The sequence below is a fragment of the Rhinatrema bivittatum genome, chromosome 1 (assembly GCF_901001135.1).
Source record: "Rhinatrema bivittatum chromosome 1, aRhiBiv1.1, whole genome shotgun sequence".
NCBI lineage: Eukaryota > Metazoa > Chordata > Amphibia > Gymnophiona > Rhinatrematidae > Rhinatrema > Rhinatrema bivittatum.
Genome location: NC_042615.1, coordinates 645,202,250 through 645,228,117, shown reverse-complemented (window position 1 = coordinate 645,228,117; position 25,868 = coordinate 645,202,250). Strand labels below are relative to the sequence as shown.

Below are 25,868 nucleotides of genomic sequence, written 5' to 3'. Positions count from 1 at the left end.
GACTGTCCCATTTGCTTGACCCATCTGGCAAGGCTGTTGTGGCAGGGGCCCATATTTTCAGACCAGGAGGATCGCTTCTGTCTGGTTTGGCTTTTGAGAGGCATCCGCTCCATCTGAAGGGTTATTCGGAACCAGTGATTGCAACTTTGCTTCAGGCTTGAAGATCTTCCACGTCAATGGCATATGTCAGAGTATGGAGATTTGTTCGAGTCATGGTGTTTCCAAAACAAGGTGCATCCGATTGAAGGTGGACATTCTGCATATCTTAGTATTTTTGCAGAATGGTTTGCCAAAGGGTCTGGCTTATAATTCCCTTCAGGTTCAGTTGGCAGCCTTGGGATCCATTCGAGGTAGGATTCAGGGTAGATCTTTGGTTTCTCATCCGGATGTAATTCATTTCCTTAAAGGGGCAAAGCATCTGTGTCCTATGGTGTGGAGAATTTGTCCGGCCTGGAACCTTAATTTAGTGTATCAGGTGCTCTGTGATTCCCCTTTCGAACCTATGCGGAGGGCATTGTTGAAAGATTTAACCCTGAAGGCTGTTTTTCTGGTGGCTATCTGTTCAGCCAGGTGAATATGTGAACTACAGGCAGTATCGTGTAGGGACCCTTTTTTGCATTTTTTCGGAGGATGGGGTTTCTTTACATAAGGTTCCTTCCTTTTTGCCTAAGATGGTGTCCTCTTTTCACCTTAATCAGACTGTCAAGCTACCAGCCTTTTCGAATTTGTCAGCGGACTTTCTTATGGCAAAGGAGCTTCACTTATTTGGATGTGCATCGGATTCTTTTGCAATACCTTAAGGCGAGAAATGCCGTTCGTAGATCTGATCATCTGTTTGTCCTAGTCAGTGGAGCAAAAAAGGGCAATAAGGCTTCAAAGGGCACTATTCCACGATGGGTGAAGATGATGATTGCTTCGGCTTACATTTGTATGGGCTGGTCGGTACCGGAGGGGTTGAGAGTGCCTCCGCCCTAATGGAATTCAATCTCATGGGTAGAATGTCAACTGCTTTCTCCGCAGGAGATTTGGCGAGTGGCAATATGGTCTTCTCTTCACACTTTTACCAGACATTATCACTTGGATGTGCAGGCGCCAGAAGAGGCAACTTTCAATTTGCATACAGGTCTTTCAGGTTCCCACCCAGAATAGTACATCCCACTTGTCTGGACTGATCCGGGGTACAAACAGGAAAGGAAAATTGGTTCTTACCTGCTAATTTTCATTCCTGAAGTACACTGATCAGTCCAGAGACCCGTCCCCATCTTTCGAAAGACTTCCTCACTTCTGGATGTTGCTGAGCTTGGTATGTGATATACTCAGATTAATGAGAGATGTACATAGATTGGTCTGTGCTTTGTGTTAAGATAAGAAGGCCTAGTTTCAGAGAGCTCCAACTTTGTCTCTGTTTGCCCTAAAGTTTATTAGGAGTTTGTTAATGTAAACATCTTGGCTTGGGTATAGGTCAATACTGAGTGACTGCATGTGGCACTCTGTTATGTAGCAGTGTCTCAAAGTTTTGTTCTCTGCCTCCATCTGCTGGACTTGTGTGGACTGATCCGTGGTACTTCAGGAACGAAAATTAGCATTGAAGAACCAATTTTCCTTTATACGGTTTGCTTTTATTTGTGTTTTGAAAACGTTTGTAAACTACTCTTTTAATTATGAATGTAATTTTGTGATCTGTACCAAACAATTGAGATTGGAAGATGAGGAATATAGGAACTTATAAGTAAAAAATAAATAGTGTTTTGCCATGTCAGTCCACTTGAATGCACAGAAATGAAGGTAAATGTCTGTTATGCTGATGAGTGCTTATATTTTTGTGTCAGTTCTGGAAATCAAGTCCAGGTATTCTGGCTATACAGCGATCTGCAGTGCTCAGAAAGCAGCAGCAACAAGCAGCTTCTTCAAACAGTGGATCAGAAGAGGTAAAACCCCCCCTCCCCCAAAAAACAGCCCTCATTTTGGTGACTATCAGGTCCTCTCTGTCCCTCTTTCATTAGTTATTGGTGACATTCCTAGACCCCTGGGTACTTCTTACTGCTTCCCTTAGATGCAGAATCTGTTGGTAATTTATTTTTGGCAATTCACAATTTATTTATTTTTAATTTTGTATATACCGAGGTTCTTGTATGAAATACAAATCACTCCGATTTACATATAACAGTGAAATGTCCAAACAAGGCTTTACATAGAACAATTGAACATGGTACAATTGAACATAGTACAGTTACAAGAAAACAAATGAACACAGTATCATAGTACAGTTACAAAAAACAATTGAGCACAGTATCTTTAATAAGGGGAAAAAGGAACAGGTCAACGGGAATGAATACGGAATATATAGTATGAGAATACAAGAACTCGAATAAATAAACTCCGAGCTGAAAACTGCCATAGGCATTAGTCCCGGGATCTGCCTAAAAGAAATTTCAAATTAGAAAAAGGGGAGGGGAACTATAGGGTGTAGAAAAAGGGCGGGGAGAGATCCTTTAGGAGAGAGGGCAAGGGACAGAAGATGAGAATAGTGATATAACATAGTCCTCTGACCTGAGAGAGAACATTTAGATGAATTGAGTGAAAGACGGACCAGGGGCAGCAACCGATCAAGAGAGTCAACATAAGAAACTCAACGAGGTAGCCCATGGTTGAGTTTATCATAGCATCTAGGCAGCATTAAGTGTCTGGGAAGGCTTGGTGGAAGAGCCAGGTTTTTAGCTTTTTTTTGAACTTCTGATGACTAGGTTCAAGTCTTATATCTGGGGGGAGCGCGTTCCATTGGTGGGGGCCTGCTGAAGATAGTGCTCGTTTCCTTAGTGATGTTTTTGCAGGCGGGGCATACAGTGTGCCTTTGTATGCACTTCTGATGGGTCTGGAAGATGTATGAGGTTGAAGTTGTGTGTGTCGCTTTGTGAACGATTGTGAGAACTTTAAAGAGGATCCTGTATTTGATAGGTAGCCAGTGTAGGTTACGGAGGATGGGAGTGATATGTTCACTTTTGTTGGAATTTGTGAGGATTCTGGCGGCGGCGTTCTGAACCATCTGTAAGGGTTTGATAGTATTTGTGGGGAGTCCGAGTAGAAGGGAGTTGCAGTAATCGATCTTAGATAGTATGATGGATTGTAGTACTAGACGGAAGTCATTGAAGTGAAGGAGAGGTTTTAGCTTTCTGAGGACTTGCAGTTTGTAAAAGCAGTCCTTTGTGGTAGTGTTGTTAAATTTTTTTAGGTTTAGATTGTTGTCCAGCCAGGCTCCTAGATCCCTGACGTCAGGTGAGATTGTCTTAATGATTGTCTTTGATTGACGATGATTGTCAATGACAATGATTGACGATGATTGTCTTAATCTCTCTAAACAAATAACATACACAGAAGAAAAAAAAAACCTGCTTCTTGTTGCAGCCTAATTACATAATGCCTTGCCTTGTCCTATTAGCCTATGAACCTCCCACAAGAGACTTTTTTTTTTTTTATTTTCTTATTGTTATTTATCTGAAACCTTTCAATCACAAAGGTTTTATCAGCCCTACAGCAGCAGGAGCACTTATGCCTTTTTTGCTTGCCTTCCTTCCTGGTAGTTTTCCGATTGGTGCTTCCCTGTGGAATCTTTAAGGGTCCTGGTTTTCTTCTAAAGCAGGATTTTAATCTTGTAGTCATCATCAGAAGGTCAGGTTGTTAGATACCTTGGATCTGGTTAACTCTGCCGTAATATATAATGAACTTTTCCCTGTATGTACCCGGATCAGTCCAGACCATAGGTTATGCCTCCCTTCCAGCAGGAGGAGACAGAGAAAAACTTGAAAGGCACCCTCACTTAACCTGGTGTGCCTCCTGCATCCCTTCAGTATTTCTCTGTCTCCAGCAGATGGAGGTGGTGCAAACCCTGCAGTCTTGCCTTGTTTCTGGGGTGTAGGCTATCCCTTAGCATAATTAAGAGTAAACTAGCTATATAAAGTTTTGAATCAAGCAAGTTTAAAAAATAAAAAGAGAAGTTCTTCTGCAGCAGGGAGTGTTTCCCAATCCTCTCAGGGTTTTTTTAGATCCTACGGGGTCATCCCCTCTGGTGGCAGGTTATTGGAGCTGGGGTTAGTAACCCTGCGGGGCTCCAGTCAGGTAAGGAGCTGGGGAAGAGATTACCGGTGGTCGGGTCCCTCTCTTACCTCGTGCCAATCCTCAGTGATTGGGGGGGAATCAAAATTTTTGAAAATGTTTCTTTTTTGGTGGGCTGCAATCCAGGACCCCTCCCCGTCCGAATAGCCGCATTTTTGCTGAGTTTTGGTCTGTTTTTCCCTCTCCATGATGCCGCGGCCATCTTTGTGTGTGGCATGTGGAGAATCGTCCGCGCGGCTTTCCCGGGCTGATATTTGCTCCCGCTGCCTTCCTGGAGGGGAACACAGCTCTTTTTCTGGGTTTGCAGCATTTGCTAAGCCCCGAGAGGCTCAAAAACGATCTGCTCCACCGGAGCCTCGGGCTGACCAGTTTCCCCTCAGTGCAGGGACAGCAGCCATCTTAAACACCTTTGCTGAAGCTCAGGCAAGGGCTATGGGGGCGGGGGAGCTTCCCTCAGCGCTGTTACCGGTCCCTGCCAGTCCTCATGATACTCTTGATCAGGACCAGGATTTTTTTCAGGAGGACCCTGATATCTCAGGGGGAGATGATGTTGATTCTAATTCTTTTTCTTTCTTTCTTTATTTAACGCTTTTCTATACCGACCTTCATGGAAGACCTTTATATTTTGTCCTCCTTATGCATAAAGCATTTTTTGCTTCCAGGTCTCCGCAAGGTGGTGCTTTGCCGGTGAGACCTGCGCAGGGACCGTCCCCCCCAAGGTAAACAAGCGCACGGATGTGCCCACGTCTCTACGGATCGCGAAGTTAAAAGGCGCTTTGGCTTCAGGAGGCACAGCCGCTCCGGAGGTTCCGAGCAGTGTGGTTCCAGATGCGGGGGCCTATACTTTCCCCCCGCTAGTGGGGGATTGGATGAATACCAGGGGAAACAGACCCCCTTGGATGGAGATGACCCTAAGGTGGTCTGTCTGTTCCAGAGATAGGAATTAGAACCCCTCATTCCTGCAGTTCTTTCTGAGCTTGGAGTGGAGCTCCCCCCGCATGCTCCGCCGCAGGACTCAGTGGACCCAGTCCTGGCGGGTTTGCGAACACCATCCCGGGCTTTTCCTTTCCATCCCATGCTTCAGCAGCTGATGAACAGGGCATGGGATGCTCTGGATGCTGGTTGGTTGGGCCATGGATAAGATTTATCTGCTATTAGATGAATCTCTGGAACTCCTGCGGTCCCCTAAGGTAGATGCTTCAGTTTTGGCTGTTGTCAAGTGGACCACTATTCCAGTCACGGGTTCGGCGGCTCTCAAGGATCTTCAGGACCGCAAGCTGGAAATCCTGCTTAACGCATCTTTGAAGTGTCGGCCCTGGGTATCCGGGCGGCAGTATGTAGCAGTTATATGCTGCATGTGAGCCTGCGCTGGGTTCAGCAATTACTGACATCTAGAGATCTTCCTCCAGGAGAGTCACAGCAGGCGGAACGATTGGAGGCTGCGGTGGCGTATGGAGCGGATGCACTGTATGACCTGCTCCGCACTTCCTTTCGCACTACGTCGTCGGCAGTGTCGGCAAGGCGTCTTTTGTGGCTTCGAATCTGGTCAGCGAATGTTTCATCCAAGGCTCAACTTGGGGCTATTCTGTGTAAAGGTGTTTTTTTGTTTGGTGATGATTTGGAGCAGTTGATAAAGTCCCTGGGGGAGAACAAAGTTCACAAATTACCAGAGGACAGACCGAAACCCTCCAGAGGGTTTCCTTCCTCCCGCTCTTGTTTTCAGGGTCAACGGAGGTTTTGTCAGAACAGGCGACAATCGTTGGCCAGAAGCCAAGCCTGGACTGCATCCTTTCGTGGCTGCAGAACCTCCCGGGAGGGTGGTTCTTCCTCCTCTCTCGCCTCCAAGACTACACAATGAGGTGGGGCCTGTTCATTCCTCGATCCCTCGGGTTGGGGGCCGCCTGTCCTGGTTTTACGAGGTGTGGACCAGAATTACTTCCATTCAGTGGGTGCTAAGCAAATTAGAACGAGGCTACGCTTTGGAATTTGCTTGACCTCTCCAAGATTTCTACTTAATATCTCCATGTGGTCCCAAGGTCAAATGGCAGATAGTCTGTCAGACTCTCGACCGTCTCCTGGCTCTTGGAGCTGTAAAACCGTTCCCTCCAGAACACTGGGGGAAAGGGAGGTACTCCATTTACATTGTAGTCCCAAAGAAGGAGGGATCCTTCCGACCAATTTTGGACCTCAAGAAGGTAAACAAGTTTCTCAAGGTGCTGCAATTTTGCATGGAGACTCTGCGTTCTGTCATTGTGGCGGTAAGCAAAGGCGAATTCCTGCCCTCTCTGGATCTGATGGAGGCCTACTTGCACATTCCCATTCGTGAGGATCAGCAAACGTTCCTTCGCTTTATGGTCCTGGGAATGCATTACCAATTCTGCACGCTACCATTCGGTCTCACGACTGCACCCCGTACGTTCACCAAGGTCATGGTGGTTGTGGCAGCATCCCTTTGGAGACCAGGCCTTCTCATTCATCCCTACCTGGATGATTGGCTTATCAGGGCGAAGTCGAGAGATTGCTGTGTGGAGGCAATCCACAAGGTGACCGCTCTCTTGAAATCCCTCGGATGAGTAATCAATCAGGCCAAGAGCAACTTTGTCCCTTCTCAGACATTGGAATTTCTGGGAGCCCGGTTTGACACTGCTGTCGGGATAGTTTTTCTCCAGACGGATCAAATGCACAAACCGATGGGGCAAGTTCGTTGCTTGTTGGCTCTTCCACTGCCCAAGGCCTGGGACTACCTTCAAGTTCTCGGCTTGATGGCATCTACTCTGGAGGTCGTTCCCTGGGCTTTTGCTCATATGAGACCGTTACAATGAGCATTGCTTTCCAGGTGGGATCCCAAGTCGGAGAATTTTCAATTCCATCTGCTGCTCACCGATCACTCCAGGTCCAGTCTTGGGTGATGGCTTTTCCCACACAACCTGTCTCGAGGAGTGGATCTGGAAGTCCCGAACTGGATAATGGTGACCATGGATGCCAGTCTCTCCGGCTAGGGAGCTGTTTGCCAATATCTTTCAGTACAGGGCAGCTGGTCCCTGGAGGAATCCGGATGGTCGATCAATCGCCTAGAGACCAGAGCGGTTCGCTTGGCCTTGCAACACTTCTTCCCATAATTATGTCATCAGGCGGTTCACGTTCTCTCTGACAATGCGATGACTGTGGCTTACATCGACCGTCAAGGAGGCACCAGAAGCCAAGCCGTAGCAGACGAGGTGGAGCTGCTCATGTTTTGGGCGGAACAAAATCTTGCGATGCTAGCGGCATTTCACATCGCCGGGAAGGACAACATTCAAGCAGACTTTCTAAGTCGGCGGTGCATAGATCCCGGAGAGTGGGAGCTCTCGGATCGAGCAATGGATCTCATTTCTCGCAGGTGGGAGACTCTTCACCTCGACTTGATGGTGATGCGGGACAATTTCAAGGCTCCTCGCTTCTTTAGTCGCAGAAGGGATCACGGCGCAGAGGGGGTCGATGGGCTAATACTTCCCTGACCCACATCGGTTCTCCTGTATGTGTTCCCTCCTTGGCCTCTTATGGGCAAGGTGCTTCGCAGAATAGAGGTCCACCCAGGGAGTGTAATCCTAGTAGCTCCCGAGTGGCCCCGATGACCATGGTTTGCAGATCTAATCATTCTGGTGGTGGACGGCCCTCTAAGGCTCGGGCATCTTCCACATCTTCTTCGTCAAGGTCCTATATATTTCGACCAGGCAGATCGCTTTTGTCTAGCGGCCTGGTTTTTGAAAGGAGGATGAGATTGAGGAAGAAAGAGTACTCTGAGGAAGTTATCACTACACTGCTACAAGCCAGAAAAACGTCTACCTCTCTCTCGTATGTTTTTGAGATGGGGTGTCGTGAGCGAGAGGTTCTCCCCAGACACACTGCGATTGCTCAGATGTTAGCCTTTTTACAAAATGGTTTAGCCAAGGGCTTGTCGTTTAACTCCCTCTGGGTACAGGTAGTGGCCCTAGGCACTCTGGTTGGTAGCTCAGTGGTGTCTCATCCAGATGTGGTGCGTTTCCTCAGAGGAGTAAAGCATTTAAAGCCTCCTGTTCGTCTGGTATGTCCGTCGTGGAGTACTTTGCATATTGTGTGATCATATTGTTTGAGCCCCTTAAAGCGATGCCATTGAAAAATCTCACGCTGAAAACTTCTTTTTGATGGCTATATGCTCAGCTCATAGAGTGTCTGAGTTACAGGCTCTTTCTTGTAGGGAACCAACCTTTTTTGAGAATTTCTGAGTCGGGGGTTTCTCTTCGAAGTGTTCCGTCTTTTTTGCCAAAGGTGGTCACGTCCTTCCATTTAAGTCAGTCAGTTGAGCTCCTGGCCTGATGTGGTAAAGGTTGAAAACTACTGCTGTAAAGCCAGCAGTTGTGAAATATATCCCTATATATAGGGTTTTGCTACTGCATCAAAGTCCATAAAATTAATCTCTTGCCACAGAGTTCTCCAATCTCTGCATAATCATAGGTGACCAAGGTCTTTCTGGACAGCTGCTAGCCCAACAGGGCATATTTGGGCATACACACACTTCCTCCCTCGATTATCATCTGGAAATAAGAGAAGGTTCCCTGTATGTACCCGGATCAGTCCAGACAGTGGATTGAGCCTCCTATCCAGCAGATGGAGACAGAGAAAAACTCAAAGGGTATCCTATATCAGGACAGTGCTCACCCTGTGCCCCTTCAGTATTTCTCTGTCTCCAGCAGATGCAGATAGTAGAACCTGTGGTTCCCTCTCTTGTAGCAGTTTGGTTTGCAGAAGTTTCTTCTTCCTTCTTTCTCTGTTTTTATGGGATCTCTGTTTTATTTCTCTGTCTCCAGCAGATGCAGATAGTAGAACCTGTGGTTCCCTCTCTTGTAGCAGTTTGGTTTGCGGAAGTTTCTTCTTCCATGTTTTTAAGGGATCTCTGTTTTTAAGGATCAAGCAAGTATTAGTTATTTCCCAATATTTAAAAAAAATATAGAGAAAGTTAACTGGAGCAGTTTGTTCTGCTCCTGGCTCTTGATTGGGCTCTTGATTCTGCTCCTAGCTCTTGACTGTCCCCTTGACTCCTTCAACCTAGGACCCTTTTCCCGGTGGCCTCTTGCCTGGCTTGGGGTGAATACTGGTGGTCCAGTCCCTCTCCAGTTCAGACCCCTGAGATGTGTCATGCCTCAGGTCTCCTGTAGTCAGAGAAGTAAATTCCTCTGTCACCTTAAGCTGCTTAAAAAAAAAAAAAAAAGCAGAAAAAGCCTTTAATCTGGTATTCAATACCTTGGACAAGGACCGGCAGCTCAGGTGTTTTCTCTGTAACTCCTTGCTCCCACCCCCTCCCGATGCCTCGATCACCATTTTGTGTGGCATGTGGAGAGCCGGCTTCGTGGCTGTCCCGCAAGGGGGTATGCTCGAATTGCTTAATCGATGGGAAAGGGCCCTCCTCTGCCGACAAAATCAGCTGTCTCTGTTCGAGCTGGCAAGCATGCTGCTAGGCAGGCCCCGTCCCTGAAAACTGCGGGAACGGCGGACATTTTGGCTGCAGAGATCCAGCCTATTTCTTTACCGGATAGGGGGAGGGATTCTGAAAATCATCAATCCCCACAGGATTTAAGCCCTGTGGATTTTCCAGATTTGATTCCTCATCCTCAGGATAATATTCCCCCTCCTCCGATGCCTGGGAAAACCCCCTCTCATTTCACAACTGATTTTGTACTTTTATTGCATAAAGCTTATGTTGTTAGCTTGCTGCAGCAGGAGGATCCCCCCAAAGACCCCCCTCCCCTGCAGGCTCCTATAGGCCCTCCCCCTGCAAAGGTACCTAGGGTGTCTACTGACCAGGCATCCAAGCTTCCAGATTCCCAGGGGACTAATTGGGTTTGGACAATCCCAGGGGTGCAAAACCCTCTGTATCCCCCTACCCCTCCTCAGCTCCCAGACCCCGATCTGGATGCAGATTCTATAACTCTGAATCCCCTGGTCGAAGGCGACGACCCGCATGTCTTGCGCTTATTCCAGCGGGAGGAGCTGGACCCGCTCATACCCTTTGTTCTAGTTGAATTGGGCATCGATGCCCCTCCGGAGGACACCGCGAGTACCCCGGTTTCCATTAACGTGGACCCTGTCCTGGCAGGACTGAGAGCCCCTCCACGTACCTTCCCTTTTCATCCTATGCAAATGCAGTTACTGCTGTGGGAATGGGAAGCTCCGGAAACCGGTTTACGGGTGGGCAGGGCAATGGACAAGCTCTATCCCGTCTCAGACCAATGCCTAGACCTGCTCAAGGTCCCTAAGGTGGATGCTTTAGTATCGGCTGTAACAAAGAGAACCACCATCCCGGTGGTAGGAGTGACGGCTTTGAAGGACCTTCAGGATTGGAAGTTGGAGGTACATCTCAGGAGGATTTTTGGAGTCCTAGTGCTCGATGTTCGGGCGACAATCTGTAGCAGTGTCATGCAGCGGGCAAGCAGAGGCAGAGCGGCTGGAAGCCGCGGTTGCATATGGTGCTGATGCCCTCTATGATCTTCTCAGGGTGCAGGCCAGAGCCATGGTTTCAGCGATGTTGGCCAGGCAACTCCTCTGGCTGCGAAATTGGGCGGCAGATTTCTCTTCTAAGTCGCAGTTGGGCACTCTCCCCTTCAAAGGTAAGTTGCTTTTTGGTGAGGACCTGGAACAGCTTATTAAATCTTTGGGCGACAACAAGGTTCATAAGCTGCCTGAGGACCACCCTACACAGTCCAAGTCCTTTTTTTTTTCCTTCGCGCTCTCGTTTCAGGGGGCAGCGCAGGTACAACAAGCCGCAGGGGGGGGGCTTCCTAAAGAAATACCTCCACTAGATCTCAATGGTTTCATTCGTTTCGTGGACGATGTCCATTCCGGGATGGTCACCCTCAAGGATCATCCAAGAAGTCCTCCCAATGAGATGTGGCCGGCCATTCCTCCGTTCCCAACTTAGGTGGACGTCTGTCCCTATTTCACGAGGAATGGGTCAAAATTACTTTGGATCAGTGGGTCCTTGAGGTAATCAAAAGAGGCTACGCTTTAGAATTTGCTTGGGATCTCCAGGACTGATACTTAATCTCTTCCTGAGGGAGTTGGAAACGTCCAGCGGTGTGCCAGATTCTCGACAGGTTTCAAGAGCTCGATGCCATAGTCCCGGTCCTCCTGGAGGAACAGGGGGGACCGGCCAGTATTCCATCTACTTCGTTGTCCCCAAAAAGGACTGCTCCTTTCAACCAATCCTGGACCTCAAGAGAGTCGTCAAGGCACTCAAGGTTCCACATTTTCGGATGTAGACTCTGAGGGCGGTCATAGCAGTGGTTCTTTCAGGTGAATTCCTTGCCTCTCTCGACTTGACAGAGGCCTAACTTCACATCCCAATCTGCCAGGAACACCAGAAGTATCTTCGTTTCAACATCCTGGGATGGCACTACCAGTTTCGGGCACTCCTGTTCGGTCTCGCCAACGCTCCTCGCATATTTACCAAAGCCATGGTAGTGGTGGCGGCCTTCCTTCACTGGGAGGGAGTCCTAGTCTATCCTTACCTGGACGACTGGCTCCTTTGGGCAAAATCGGAGAAGCTCTGCACGATAGCAGTCATCAGAGTCTTGTCGATCCTCACCTTCCTCTGGTGGATAGTCAATTTCTTCAAGAGCAACCTCAAGCCCTCTCAGGTCCTGTAATTCTTAGGAGCACGCTTCGACACCTGCGTGGGCAAAGTTTTGCTGCCCGAGGCCCAGGCGCTCAAGCTCATGGATCAAGTACATCATCTGTTATCTCTCTCGGTGCCCACGGCCTGGGACTATTTCCAGGTCCTGGGCTATATGGCTTCAATTTTAGATTTGGTTCCTTGGGCTTTTGCGCATATGCGTCCTTTACAGAAAGCTTTGCTGTCCTGCTGGAAGTCGGTCTCTGAGGAGTTTCAAACACCTCTACCGCTCTCCGACTCTACCATCGCCAGCATGCAGTGGTGGCTCTCACTCGCTCACCTGTTGAAGGGAATGCCCCTGAAGACACCCCAGTGGATCATTGTTATGACGGATGCCAGCCTCTCTGGCTGGGGAGCATGAGAACATAAGAAATTGCCATGCTGGGTCAGACCAAGGGTCCATCAAGCCCAGCATCCTGTTTCCAACAGAGGCCAAACCAGGCCACAAGAACCTGGCAATTACCCAAACACCTAGAAGATCCCATGCTGCTGATGCACTGATTCAATTAATAGCAGTGGCTATTCCCTAAGTAAACTTGATTAATAGCAGTTAATGGACTTCTCTTCCAAGAACTTATCCAAACCTTTTTTGAACCCAGCTACACTAACTGCACTAACCACATCTTCTGGCAACAAATTCCAGAGATTTATTGTGCGTTGAGTGAAAAAGAATTTTCTCCAATTAGTCTTAAATGTGCTACTTGCTAACTTCATGGAATGCCCCCTAGTCCTTCTATTATTCAAAAGTGTAAATAACCAAGTCACATCTACTCATTCAAGACCTCTCATGATCTTAAAGACCTCTATTATATCCTGCCTCAGCCGTCTCTTCTCCAAGCTGAAAAGCCCTAACCTCTTCAGCCTTTCCTCATAGGGGAGCTATTCCATCCCGTTTATCATTTTGGTTGCCCTTCTCTGTACCTTCTCCATTGCAACTATATCTTTTTTGAGATACGGCGACACAGTATTCAAGGTGTGGTCTCACCATGGAGCGATATAGGGGCATTATGACATTTTCCGTTTTATTAACCATTCCCTTCCTAATAATTCCTAACATTCTATTTGCTTTTTTGACTGCTGCAGCACACTGAGCCGACGATTTCAATGTATTATCTACTATGACGCCTAGATCTCTTTCTTGGGTGGTAGCTCCTAATATGGAACCTAACATCGTGTAACTACAGCAAGGGTTATTTTTCCCTGTATGCAACACCTTGCACTTGTCCACATTAAATTTCATCTGCCATTTGGATGCCCAATCTTGGCATCCAAATGGCAGACTGTGTCCCATTGGCATCCAATGTTGACTGTGTCCCATTAAATCATGTCTTTCTATATGCTCTACAATTTTGATCTTAAGGATAGTTTCCACTATTTTTCCCAGCACTGAAGTTAGGCTCACTGGTCTATAGTTACCCGGATCACCCCTGGAGCCTTTTTTAAATATTGGGGTTACATTGGCCACCCTCCAGTCTTCAGGTACAATGGATGATTTTAATGATAGGTTACAAATTTTAACTAATAGGTCAGAAATTTCATTTTTTAGTTCCTTTAGTACCCTAGGAGCAGTCTATCAGAATCAGTCTACTCAGGGGCAATGGCCCCCAGTCCAATTCCAGTGGCACATCAATCGTCTGGAGGACAGAGTAGTCCGTCTGACACTCAAGACTTTCCTGCCCTTGATCCGTCGCAAATCTGTGCGAGTCCTCTCCGACAATGCCACACAGTAGCTTACATCAATTGCCAGGGTGGCACCAGGAGTCATCTGGAAGCCAGCAAGCTGCTCTCCTGGGCGGAGCGCCATCTGGATCGACTGGCAGCCTCCCACATTGCGGGGAAGGAGAATATTCAAGCCGACATCCTCAGTCACCAGCATCTAGACCCCGGAGAGTGGGAGTTGTCCGAAGAGGCGATGGATCTTGTCGTGCGCAAGTGGGGAGCTCCCCACTTAGACCTGATGGCCACCCTGAGGAATGCGAAGGCTCCCAGATTCTTCAGTTGCAGCCGAGAGCACTGCTCGGAAGGCATGGATGCCCTTGTCCTACCCTGGCCTCGCGACGTCCTCCTCTGTGTTCCCGCCCTGGCCTCTGGTGGGAAAGGTACTTAGAAGGCTAGAACTTCACATGAGGCCAGTCATTCTCATGGCGCCAGAATGGCCTTGGAGAATCATGGTTTGCAGATCTGGTGAACCTCGTGACGGATTGTCCTCTTCACCTCGGTCACCTCCCAAACCTGCTGTGGCAAGGTCCCGTATTTTTCCATCAATTGATCGCTTTTGTCTAGCGTCCTGGCTTTTGAGCGGCGGAGACTGAGGAGGAAGTTATATCCACTCTGTTGCATGCATGTAAGACTTACATTCGGGTATGGAGAGTGTTTGAGACTGTGTGTGCCAATTCCGGAGTCCCGGCACGCAAGGCCCCAGGGTCCCAGGTCCTCTCCTTCTTACAGAATTGTCTCTCCAAGGGTTTGTCTTTCAATTCCTTGCCGGGTACAAGTTTCGGCTCTCTGTTCCCTCTTAGGGCGGGTCGATGGTTATGTGGTGGTGGCCCATCCAGATGTTGTTCAATTCTTCAAAGGGGCTAAGCATTTGAACCCGCCTGTCCGGGCTACTTGTCCGTCATGGAGCCTTAATCTGGTACTTCGAGTTGTTTGCGAGGCACCTTTCGAACCCCTCCGGCAGGCCACGCTTAAGGACCTGACTCTTAAGACTGTATTTCTAATCTCTATTTGCTCTGCCAGGAGAGTGTCCGAGCTCTAAGCCTAGTCATGTAGGGTGCCCTTACTTCGCTTTTCAGATTCAGGTGTTTCCCTTAAAACAGTCCCCTCCTTTTTACCAAAGGCCATGTCCTCTTTTCATGTAAATCAGTCAGTGGAGCTTCCTGCTTTTTCTCCAGAGGTCATTGCGAGCACGCCTGGCGGAGACCTTCGCCGCCTTGATGTAAAAAGAGTACTACTGCAATACTTACAGGTTACTATCGAGTTTAGAGTCTCTGATCATCTCTTTGATTATGGAGCGGGCCAAATAAGGGGGTACAAGGCTTCTAAAGCTACCATCGCTCGATGGCTAAAGGAGGCGATTGCGTCAGCGTATATTTGTCGGGGCCGGACGGTTCCGGAGGGCTTAAAGGCCCATTCTTTGCTTTCACAGGCTATCTCTTGGGCGGAGAGCCAGTTGGTCTCTCTGCAAGAGATATGCAGAGCAGCTACTTGGAATTCTCTGCGTACCTTTGCTCGTCATTATCGCCTCTATGTACAGACGCCAATTTTTGGTTCTTTTGGCAGACAGGTGCTTCGAGCGGGACTATCTCGGTCCCACCCTACTTAGGGAAGCTTTGGTACATCCCACTGTCTGGACTGATCCGGGTACATACATGGAAAGGAAAATTGGTTCTTACCTGCTAATTTTCATTCCTGTAGTACCACGGATCAGTCCAGACACCCACCCTGGCTGCATTCTACCTTTGACACGTCTGCTTGAAGTTCTTTTTTTCACTTACAGATTTTGGAAATATCTACTTCATATCAGAACTATAAGGCACCGGAAGTATCTACTAGATAGATATATATCTAAGAGCGGTTCTTTGCAAGGTTTTGAATTTCAAATTACAGTTTAAATGTTACATGTTTTTATTCTTGCTTGATCTTACTCTGGTTACCTTTACCTTAACATTTCTCTGCTTTGATAACGTTTATACTGACAGGGTGAGTACTGTCCTGATATAGAATACCCTTTGAGTTTTTCTCTGTCTCCATCTGCTGGACAGGAGGCTCAACCCACTGTCTGAACTGATCCGTGGTACTACAGGAACAAAAATTAGCAGGTAAGAACCAATTTTCCTATAGCAACTGCCTTTTCAGGCTGTGTTGTCCTCCTTTGCCTTCCAATGCCTTTGAACTGCATAGCATTATGGTATCCCATATGTTTCAAAACATGAGTCGGGCCCCAGTCAGCAGGAGGAAGAGGACCTGAAATACTTCCATTCTCTTCTTCCTGGCTGATTAACAGGGAAAGGTGAAGGGAGGTGGTTGAGAATTTGCAGGAGGAGGGAGAAATGTGAGCGGTGGGGAGGAGAAAGAGATGGTGAGCAGTGGGGAGGAGAAAGAGATGGTGAGAATATGTGCTAGTGGGAGGAGGAATGAGGGTGCAAGAGGACATAGGGTATAATTGGAATCTATATGTGAGAAAGATGGAAATGGGGTTTTGTGGAGGTGGTTGAGGCGTATGTGAAAGGAAAGAGAAGGGGAGGGATCAGTGCCAGGATGTATTTGAATTTATTATGAATTATTTGTAACCCACCCCAATTGTTGGAGAGAGTGGGCAACTGCTCCTTTTAAATAAATAAAGTAAATGTTTGTGCGTGCATATCATAATAAAAAAGCCCAGACACATGAAAGGCTGAAAAATATTTTATTATTAAAGGAAAATATTTATATATTATGCTGTATAAACCGCCTGCTACTTGTAAACTTATTTAAACTTGCCACAGAATTTAAAAAAATTTTACTGTAGAATTTTTTTTTTAAGGGAGTGGAAAAGAATAGCACATTGCAAGTCTCAAGCACCCCAAAGATCTAAAGTACTCGATAAAGCCCTCCTAAGATTTTTGTGTATATCTGGAAAGGGCTTAACCCCTTTAATTTAGTGAGCCTTTTTATTGCTTTGAGATTCTCTTTCTTTTCTTCCTATAGGATTCGTCTAGTGCTGATTCTGAAGATGTTTCATCTAGTGAAAGCAAAAAGAAAAAACATGATGAGTATGAGATATTAACTAAATGTTCTGAAACATTACTCTGAAACAGATGTTTGATTTCATGTAGAACTGATAAACTCTGCAATTGTACCTGTTATTGCTATACTGGATATTTTTCTTCAAGAAATGCAACTTTCGTATTTGCTCTTTAAACAAACTCCAATGTTGCACAAGAAGGATTCATTTAAAAAATGTGTTAACACTGGCTTTTGTTGAGGCAGATGCTGTTTACATTTAGAAGCAGGAGGGGCATTTTCTTGTTACAGAAAATATTTCATTTATTTTAGAAGCGGTGTTCTCTTTATAGGGTTATAATATTTCAGACATGAAATTAAATGTAAAAATCTTCAATATTTTTTTAATAACCTGTTCAGTTGAATTACAAGAGAGTGAGTTCTATTTTAATGTTTCTAGCTCATATAGTTCTGTTGTGTAATTGTTTCTGTTTACATACTGAAACCAGATAGACAAGCCTGCAGGAACAGATTAGTTTTATAGTGTATTTTTTTTTTCCAAATTGGTTCCATAATATAGTTGCAGTTGTTAAACCTCTACTATTTCCTGCATTTTAACCCTGGTAGTGAAGACTGGCAGATGACTGGATCTGGCTCTGGATCCAAATTGAGCTCAAACCCAAGTTCGGATTCTGACTCTGAAGATGATGGAGAGAGAAGCATTTTTGAGAACAGTGAATCAGACTATGAACCAAATTATAATTTTAAAAGCCGCAAATCACAAACGAGGTAAGGAACAGGTATGCACAGAATGTGCAAGAATTCTTGCAGAACATATTGTTACTGATTAAAAGAGATTATCAAGGTTGGTTGAATGGAAATTTGAAAAATTTTGACACAGTGTAATTTGATGCTACATGTTTGTGCTTTATATTTGTTAGCATTTCTTGCTAGGATTTTTTAACTGTAATAAAATGTGTGTCCATGTTATATAGTATCAAAACAGTGGGCATTTTTCTGTAGGCAGGCAGGGCTGAAATAGCCATGACACAGGAGTGATGTCATCTGATGACCCCGAACTGACCCGTCTCTCTAACTCAGTAAAGATTTACTACTGAGCGTATACTGCCTCATTATCCTCTGAAATCTTTTTTTTTTTTTTTTCTTTTGTCTGAGCTTCTGCACAGTTGAGTATCCTCTCATTTATTGCCTTTTGGGGTGTTTGTTGCCAACTTTTGTTAGCTGCCTTGGCAGCCTCTCAAACAGCACACTTCAGTGCTATTTAAAAAAAATATATATAGATATAGATATATATATATAGAGAGAGAGAGATAGATATAAAAAAATATATATATAGATATATATAAAATAGAACAGATGTCTGGTTCCAAGAAGGCCATGGGTGGCTTCAAGGACTGCCTGTGGCTGCATAATGTCTATCACCCACATCAACAAATGCCTAGGAACTGGACTTGGAAAATGGAGATGCTCCACAGATCAGTGGTGAAGTGGATCCATTCCTCTTCCTGGAATGCCGAGTCGAGCAGGGGCTCTTCAAGCAGAGCTTCCATCTGTGATGCTCTGCGGTGGGATTGAGCAAGGCACAAAAGCACTGTGTGGTGGAACAGGCACACACTGTAGTGCACTCCCGAGCCTAGTCTCCATTTTGAGGCTCGTGGTGCCAAAGAAAAAGCACTTCGGCACTGTTGACACCACTGGTGCCAGTGGCGCCAGTGACAAGAATTGCGCCCTTCAGATTTTGCTGTCCAGAGTGGGCAATTTATTCCCACAAGTGTCTCTCCCACTTCCACACACTCTTTATCAGGCCTGCCAAGCATGGAAGGTAGCCCCCTCCATCAGGCAAACTATCGCCAATACTGGGAAGTACAGCCATCTTTCAGAAGATGAAGAGCAGTGCAAGGCTAAGTCAGACCTCCCCCAGGATTTTTCCTCTCCAAGGTGACCGAGATCTCTGCCTTGATCGCCATCTTATTCATAGGGATCATGGGTTATGGACCCCGCTCCTAACAGTTCTGAGGAAGGGTCCATAAAAATACCTTTCCTGTATATACCCAGATCAGTCCAGGCAAGTGGGTTATGCATCCCTACCAGGAGATGGAGACAGAGAACAAAACTTTGAGGTGCTGCTAAATAACTGAGAGCGCCACCTACAGTCCCTCAGTATTTCTCTGTCTCCAGCAGATGGTAGAGGTGCTAACCTGCAGTCTGACTGATTGGAAGGCTCCCTGAGGTGTTACACTCTTTCCCTGTACGTACCCGGATCAGTCCAGACACCTGGGTTGTGACTCCGCACCAGCAGATGGAGACAGAGCAAGATCTGTCGGGCTTAGCCATATATAGCAACGTGCCTCCCACAGCCCCTCAGTCTTACTCTGTCTCCAGCAGATGGTGCAGGTGCAGTCACAGCCTCTGGCATCCCTGGGTGTCTTGTAGTTGGTATAGTTAGTCAGGGTTTGCTTTTGATTTTAGTGTTTAGCAAAAAAAAAAAAGAAGAAAAGAAAGAAGACAGTGACAGGAAGGTCCCCGTCCGACGTCCCTCCCAGGGGGGTTGGAAGGTTCTGAGGGGACCATCCCCCCCTGGTTGAGGCCGCTGCTAAGGGTCGAGGACCCAGCCTTTTCCAGGTAGCAGCGTCGGGGGTGACACCGGGGAGCCCGGTTCACTCACCCCCGCTGAGGCAGGAGACTCAGGACTGGGAACAGCGGCAAGTTTGGAAAAAAACCAAACAAACAGACTTTTGTTTTTGTTGCGCCGACTCTCCGTTTCTTTGGCTGGGGGGCTAGTTTTCATTAGTTTAATTAGTTTTAAGTAGTTTTAATTGGTTTTGATTTTATTTTGGCTTGACGGGCGCTCCGGCTGAGGGAAGGATGCCAAGGGGGTCGGTCTGCCGCGTGTGCGCGTTTGTCTCGCGATGGGATTTGTTCTAACTGTGTTTCAGGCGGCGAGGGACTGTCTGGGACCGGTTGGGGGGGGGCTGGTCCCAGCCGGCGCGATCGCCGCAGCGCGAAGGGAAGGCCGCAGAGGTGGCTGCAGAGCCGTTCCCGCTTAGCGCGGGAGTGGCGGCCATTTTGGGAACTGGCTGGGAAGTCGCGCGGGAGGCTGCTGGTGATGGTGGCATGCCTCCCGCGCTTTCGCCACAGCAGCGGCCTTCTGGGGGGAGCGCCCCGGAGGGGGCTGTGTCCCCAGTTGAGGATAGTGCAGACGAGGCGTCTTCGGGCTCGGAGTCCTCCTTTTCTTCGGATTTTGCGCTTCTGCTACATAAAGTCCTTAAGCGCAAAATCTGCAGGCGGAAAGCGGGGAAGAGGTTGTCTGCAAGGGGATCCGACAGATAGTCCGGATCCCGGAAGAGGAAGTCCAAGGATGGGTCTCGCAGTGCTTTGGCCCCGCCTAAGGAGAAGCGCCCGTTGCGGGGTATCCCTTAGGACACGGACACCGATTCCATGTCGCCGGATGAGGCAGATCCATCCGGAGAGCCCCCGGAGGGGGTGGGGGGCTGATGAGGTGACTGGAGAGGGTCCCGCCCAGCCGGGTACCGGCAAAGGAACACTGGCAGTAGGTGGTGATGACTCGAAGGTGGTTCGTCTGTTTAGGAGGGATGAACTGGCCCCGCTCATTCCGGCTATCCTTCAGGAGCTAGGTGTGGAAGCTCCGCCGGTGGTGTCTCGACCAGGGGCCACAATGGACCCGGTGCTATTGGGCCTCACTGGGCCGGCAGTGGCCTTGCCATTCCACTTCTCGGTGTCGGATATTCTATTCCGGGAATGGGATACTCCGGAGTTGGGCCTGAAGGTGAGTAAGGCCATGGATAAGCTCTACCCGCTACCAGAGGACGCGTTGGAGCTCCACCGTCTGCCCAGAGTGGACGCAGCGGTGTCTGCGGTTACAAAAAGGTTGATTATTCCGGTCACAGGAGCCACAGCTCTCAAAGACATACAAGATAGGAAGCTGGAGCTGCAGCTTAAGAAGATTTTTGAAGTTTCAGCGTTGGGGGTCCGCGCAGCCATCTGTAGTAATTTCACCTTGCGGGCTGGCCTGCGCTGGGCCCAAGTGCTCCAAGCCAATGCAGATCTCTCAGAGGAGGAATCTACTCAGGCAGATCGTTTGGAGGCAGTGATTGCGTACAGTGCGGATGCTCTCTATGACCTCCTTCGTACGTCGGCCAGATCCATGGTTTCGGCGGTTTCCGCACGCCGTCTCCTTTGGCTACGCAATTGGGCGGCGGATGGGTCTTCCAAGGCTCACCTCGGATCGCTGCCGTTTAAAGGGAAATTGTTGTTTGGCAAACAGATGATTTGATGCTGTCGCTCGGAGAAAACAGGGCGTTTAAACTGCCTGAAGACAGGTCTAGAACTCGGTCCTCTTTCTCCAGTAGGTCCCGTTTCCGAGGGAACAGGAGGTCGCGTCCTCAGAAATTGTTCGGGTGCCTTCCGGTCGTCCTCGTAGCCTCAGTCCTTTCGTGGGAAATGGTTCGGGAGACAAGGTGGACCCCCGGCGGGAACGGGGTCTAAGGCCCCCCAATGAGGCGCAGACGGTCCATTCCTCTCGACAGCTCCAGTCGGTCGTGCCAAACGTAGGGGCCAGATTGGCGTTGTTTTCCGAGGAATGGACCAAAATAACGTCGGACCAGTGGGTCCTCAGCGTGATAAGTCAAGGTTACGCTTTAGATTTTGCACGGATTCCTGCAGACAAGTTCCTCGTGTCGCCCTGCAAGTGCCCAGACAAGCGAGTAGCAGTGAGGGAAACTCTTCGGCGCCTGGAAGGCTTGGGAGCGATATCCCCCGTACCTCCCAGACAGCAAGGCGAGGGCCGTTACTCCATTTACTTCATCGTGCCAAAAAAGGACGGCACGTTCAGAACAATTTTAGACTTGAAAGGGGTAAACGGATGTCTTTGCGTTCCATGCTTCAAAATGGAGACGATTCGGTCGGTGATCACCTCGGTCCGTCCAGGCAAATTCCTGGCCTCATTAGACCTCACGGAACCATACCTTCATATAGGCATTCAGCCGTTTTATCAGAGGTTCCTCAGATTTTGCATTCTGGGCAGGCACTATCAGTTCAGGGCTCTTCCCTTCGGGCTCGCCACTGCTCCCCGCACATTTACAAAGGTGATGGTAGTGGTGGCGGCTCAGCTCCGGCGAGAGGGGTTCCTGGTACACCCCTACTTGGACGATTGGTTGATTCGTGCCAAGTCCGAGATTCAGTGTCGATAGGCGGTCGACAGAGTCCTTCAACTTTTGCGGTCCCTGGGATGGGTGGTCAATCTCACCAAGATTCATCTGGTTCCCACCCAGTCCTTGGAGTATCTGGGAGCCCTGTTCGACACGAAACGGGGCAAGGTGTTTCTTTCCAGGGAGCGTGTGTGCAAGCTTCAGAGTCGTGCGACGGTTATTGTCTCTTTGGATTCCGCAGGTTTGCGATTATCTGATGGTTTTAGGTTCTATGGCATCAACGCTAGCTTTAGTTCCCTGGGCCTTTGCTCATCTATGTCCGTTACAATCAGCATTGCTCTCCTGCTGGAAGCCGGTGTCGGAAGAATTCCACCTCCCGCTCCCGAACCAGGCGAGGGCCAGTCTTCGCTGGTGGCTAGATACGGACCACCTGACTTGTGGAGTATCCCTGCTGGTGCCCGACTGGACGGTAGTTACCACGGACACCAGTCTCTCCGGTTGGGGAGCGGTCTGTCTTGGCAGGTCTGTGCAGGGCCGGTGGTCCATAGCTCAATCTCAGTGGTCCATCAATTGCCTGGAGACCAGGGCGGTAACCCTGCCGCTGCAATCCTTTCTCCCGCTGGTTCGGGGAAAGGCGGTCCGATTGTCGGACAATGCAACCAGCGTGGCATACATCAATCATCGGGGCGGGACAAGGAGTCCGCTAGTGGTGGAGGAGGCGCAGCTCTTGATGTGCTGGGCGGAGCAAAATCTCAGCAACATCGCGGCGTCTCACATCGCCAGAGTCAACAATGTTCAGGCGGACTTCCTCAGCCGTCATCATCTGGATCCCGGAGAATGGGAGCTAGGGGAGGACGCTTTTCATCTCATCTGCGAAAGGTGGGGAACGCCACGCATGGACCTGATGGCCACTTTACAGAACACAAAGGCTCCACGATTTTACAGCCGGCGGAGAGAGAGGGGGGCTGAGGACGTCGACGCGTTGGTTCTGCCCTGGCCGACGGATGTGTTGCTATATGTGTTTCCTCCTTGGCCGCTGATAGGCAAGGTACTTCGGCGCATAGAGCTGCACTCGTCAGATGTGATCATGGTGGCGCCGGAGTGGCCGCGGTGCCCGTGGTTCGCGGACCTCATCCAATTAACAGTGGATCCTCCCCTTCGTCTTCAGGGGTTCACGGGTCTCCTCCAACAAGTCCTCGTTTGTTTGGAGGATGCGGATCACTTTTGTCTCGTGGCATGGCTTTTGAGAAGCAGCGTTTGAAGAGGAAAGGTTACTCGGATGCGGTGGTAGCCACGTTGTTGTGGTCTAGGAAGCAGTCTACATCCTTGGCTTATGTCCGAGTCTGGGTGGTTTTTGAGGACTGGTGTAGGGAGCGCAACGTGGATCCTATGATAGCTTCCGTTTCCGATATCTTAGCCTTTCTTCAGACCGGTCTTTCCAAAGGTCTCTCGTGTAGTACCCTTCGGGTCCAGGTGGTGGCGCTTGGTTGTCTCAGGGGCAAGGTGCATGGGGTGTCTCTGGCACTTCACCCTGGAAGCCTGAGGACCCCCTGAGAGGAGCTCGTGAGATCCCAGACCGCTGGGACTTAGGAGAACTCTGGAATCCAAGCGGAGACTTCACCCTGGAAGCCTGAGGAGCTCGTGAGGTCCCAAGCCGCTGGGACTTAGGAAAACAAGAGCGAGGAAGAAGATGAAGACAGTCCGTGGTCGAGGCAGGTGGCAGAACCAGAACCAGGAGCAAGCCGGAGTCAAAGCCAGGAAGTCCAACCAGGAAGGACGGAAGCGGAGGCACGGAAGACAGGAACTGGAGCTGGAACACTGGGAGCAGGAGCAGGACTGGAACGTCAGGATCCGGAGCAGGAACCAAGGATCAGGAGCTGGACAAGGAACAAGAAGCAACTAGCACTCTAGAAGAGGAACCTCGTTGCAAGGCAGAGAGAAGAAGCAGACGCCGGCTTAAGTACTAGCCGGCATCTGACGTCATTCAAGTGGGCGGGCCGCGGTCTGGCAGGAAAAGCCCTTTAGATTGGGCTTCCCCGCACGCGTGCGCGCACCTAGAGAGGGAGGAGCCGGATTCAGAGACTCGGCGGCGTCTCCCTCGTGGAGACGCCGCCGCGAGAAGGCCCGAACCGGGCCGGCAGGGCGCACCTCCTGCCGCCAATGCCGGGAGACAGAAGGGTAAGGACCCGGTTGCAAGGCTTGCGACCGGGACTGCAACAGCTGCCTAGAGAGAATCTTGTTTACGATAAGCAAACTTGCTTTATTTACAGCCATGGTTTGGCAGCAAAGATTTGCAGATTAGGTTAAGATTTGGCTAAATTGGAGCTGACTTGGCAGGATGAATTGATCTTGATGCTTCAGTTTACATTTTTTTGCTGCTATTCCACAGCTTTACTAGTTACAAATAAAAGGGTTTGGAACTTAGGGTACAAGGCTTTCAAGTACATACTCCCAAGACAGTCACCTAAATAAAGTTCAGTCTTTTACAAGAAGAAGGGTTGTAAAGTGAAAGGAACAGCTTATTTATCAAACAATAAGTGCACTTAAACGAAACATTGAGAGATGCACACAAATACAGATAACCAATAAATGACAAGATGAGGTGGGCGTAGCACCCCTTGATAGATGGGCTTCCTACATTCTGTCCCCTATGGCCCACTCGGATGCAGCACCAGCATGTCACTTGTCAACTGTAACTGCAAAGTTTGTGTCTTGCTAAAGAGCCACCTAAATCTTTTGAGCCACCGGTTGCATATTACCGTTTGAGGTAGAGAAAATTATTGCAGGATTATTATAATAATTTCCTTGCAGTGATTTCTATATTCAAAACAAATTACAGAAGTGAAAATGAAAAATAGAGAAATTTTCCTATTAGATTTGCCCAAAATATCCTTTTTCAGTTAATATCCTATAATTTGGACATGGGGGTGGGCAATTTTGAAACTCCACGGGCAGCTTAGTTACCTGCAGGACTGTAAACTCATTTTCAAAGGAAATTTCTCTGTCGACAAGCAGGGCTGAATTAGCCATGAGGTCAGTGACATATTTAGTGGCATCAAATGGATCCTTCTCTCTAAATTCATAAAACTTTTGCTCTACTGAGTACATGTGGGAATTCCCGTGCCATGTTGCTTCATGAAAACCCCTCAGTCTTTTTTTGTCCAAGCATCGGCATGGATGTGTACCTTGTCTCATTGTAATTTTTTCTTCAATTTTCTGAAAAGCTTTAATCTCTTTTCTTCAAAATTGCCTTAGCAACCCCCAAACAACATTTTTCAATGCTATGAGGAAAAAGAAGAAAAAAAAAAGGATTTTTCTTCAAGATGTCTGGCAAGAAAAACCCACTGTGAGCGTCTTTTTAAGGACTGTGTGTGCAGTAGGAAAATGTCAATCGCGGATTAACATGATCTTTACTGTTGCCTCAGACTGAATCACGGTCAAGCTCATTGTTACCATTGTGGCTGGATGTCCTCACATTCCTAAAAGTGGAAGGCCTGGAAAATAGAGGAAGTGCATAGAAACCACATTCTCTTCTCTTCCTAGAGTGCAGCCTTATCTGCCTCCCCAGATATTGAGTTGAACAGGAGCTCAAAATATCTCCCTCTTCGGCAGAGCAAGCCAAATCATCTGTATTGAGCAAGCATAAAAAGTTGTGGAGTACTTCGCAGAAAAAGACGCAACACTTGGCAGAGCCATTGGTGCAGCTGGCACCGAAAAAACACCAAATCCTGGCACCATTGGTGCACCCATTGCACCATTCTCTGGCACATCGATGCATCAGGCCCCAGAGCATGAAATGAATTGAGCCTCAACACCATTGGTCATTAGACCATTGGAACAGGCTGCTCCATCCTTGACACATTGTGCTGAAGTACTTCCAAAGCAGCTGTATGCTGACCTGCCGAGAGTTTTGTCAGGGACTGAGAGGGATATGATTTGCCTGCCCCCATCAATTACCACAGCCCTTACACAATCAAAATTAATGGAACAAGTGCTACACTTCGAGTCTCCAGATCCCATTTGCTCTCTGGTACCTCACATCTAATTGGCCCTAAGTACAAATTCTGCAGAGCACAGAAAATGTGCATGATTCAATTCTAGTATCGAAGAGGATGTTCCACCTCCCATGCCAGGACAGAGGGCATGTCAGCCCTTCAACTAAGTGACGGAGTTCATAA

At 48.3% G+C, this 25,868-nt stretch overlaps 1 protein-coding gene across 4 annotated transcripts in view; it reads left to right on the top strand.

Annotated features, from left to right (window-relative positions):
• LOC115073851 (chromodomain-helicase-DNA-binding protein 1-like) overlaps positions 1–25,868 on the top strand; it is a 346,258-nt gene that overhangs the window by 30,032 nt on the left and 290,358 nt on the right. For all 4 annotated transcript variants that reach the window (XM_029572735.1, XM_029572754.1, XM_029572763.1 and 1 more), the window contains 3 exons: positions 1,830–1,928; positions 16,487–16,551; positions 17,129–17,290. In XM_029572735.1, the coding sequence (XP_029428595.1) occupies positions 1,830–1,928; positions 16,487–16,551; positions 17,129–17,290 (326 nt within the window). The remainder of the gene's footprint in view (positions 1–1,829; positions 1,929–16,486; positions 16,552–17,128; positions 17,291–25,868) is intronic.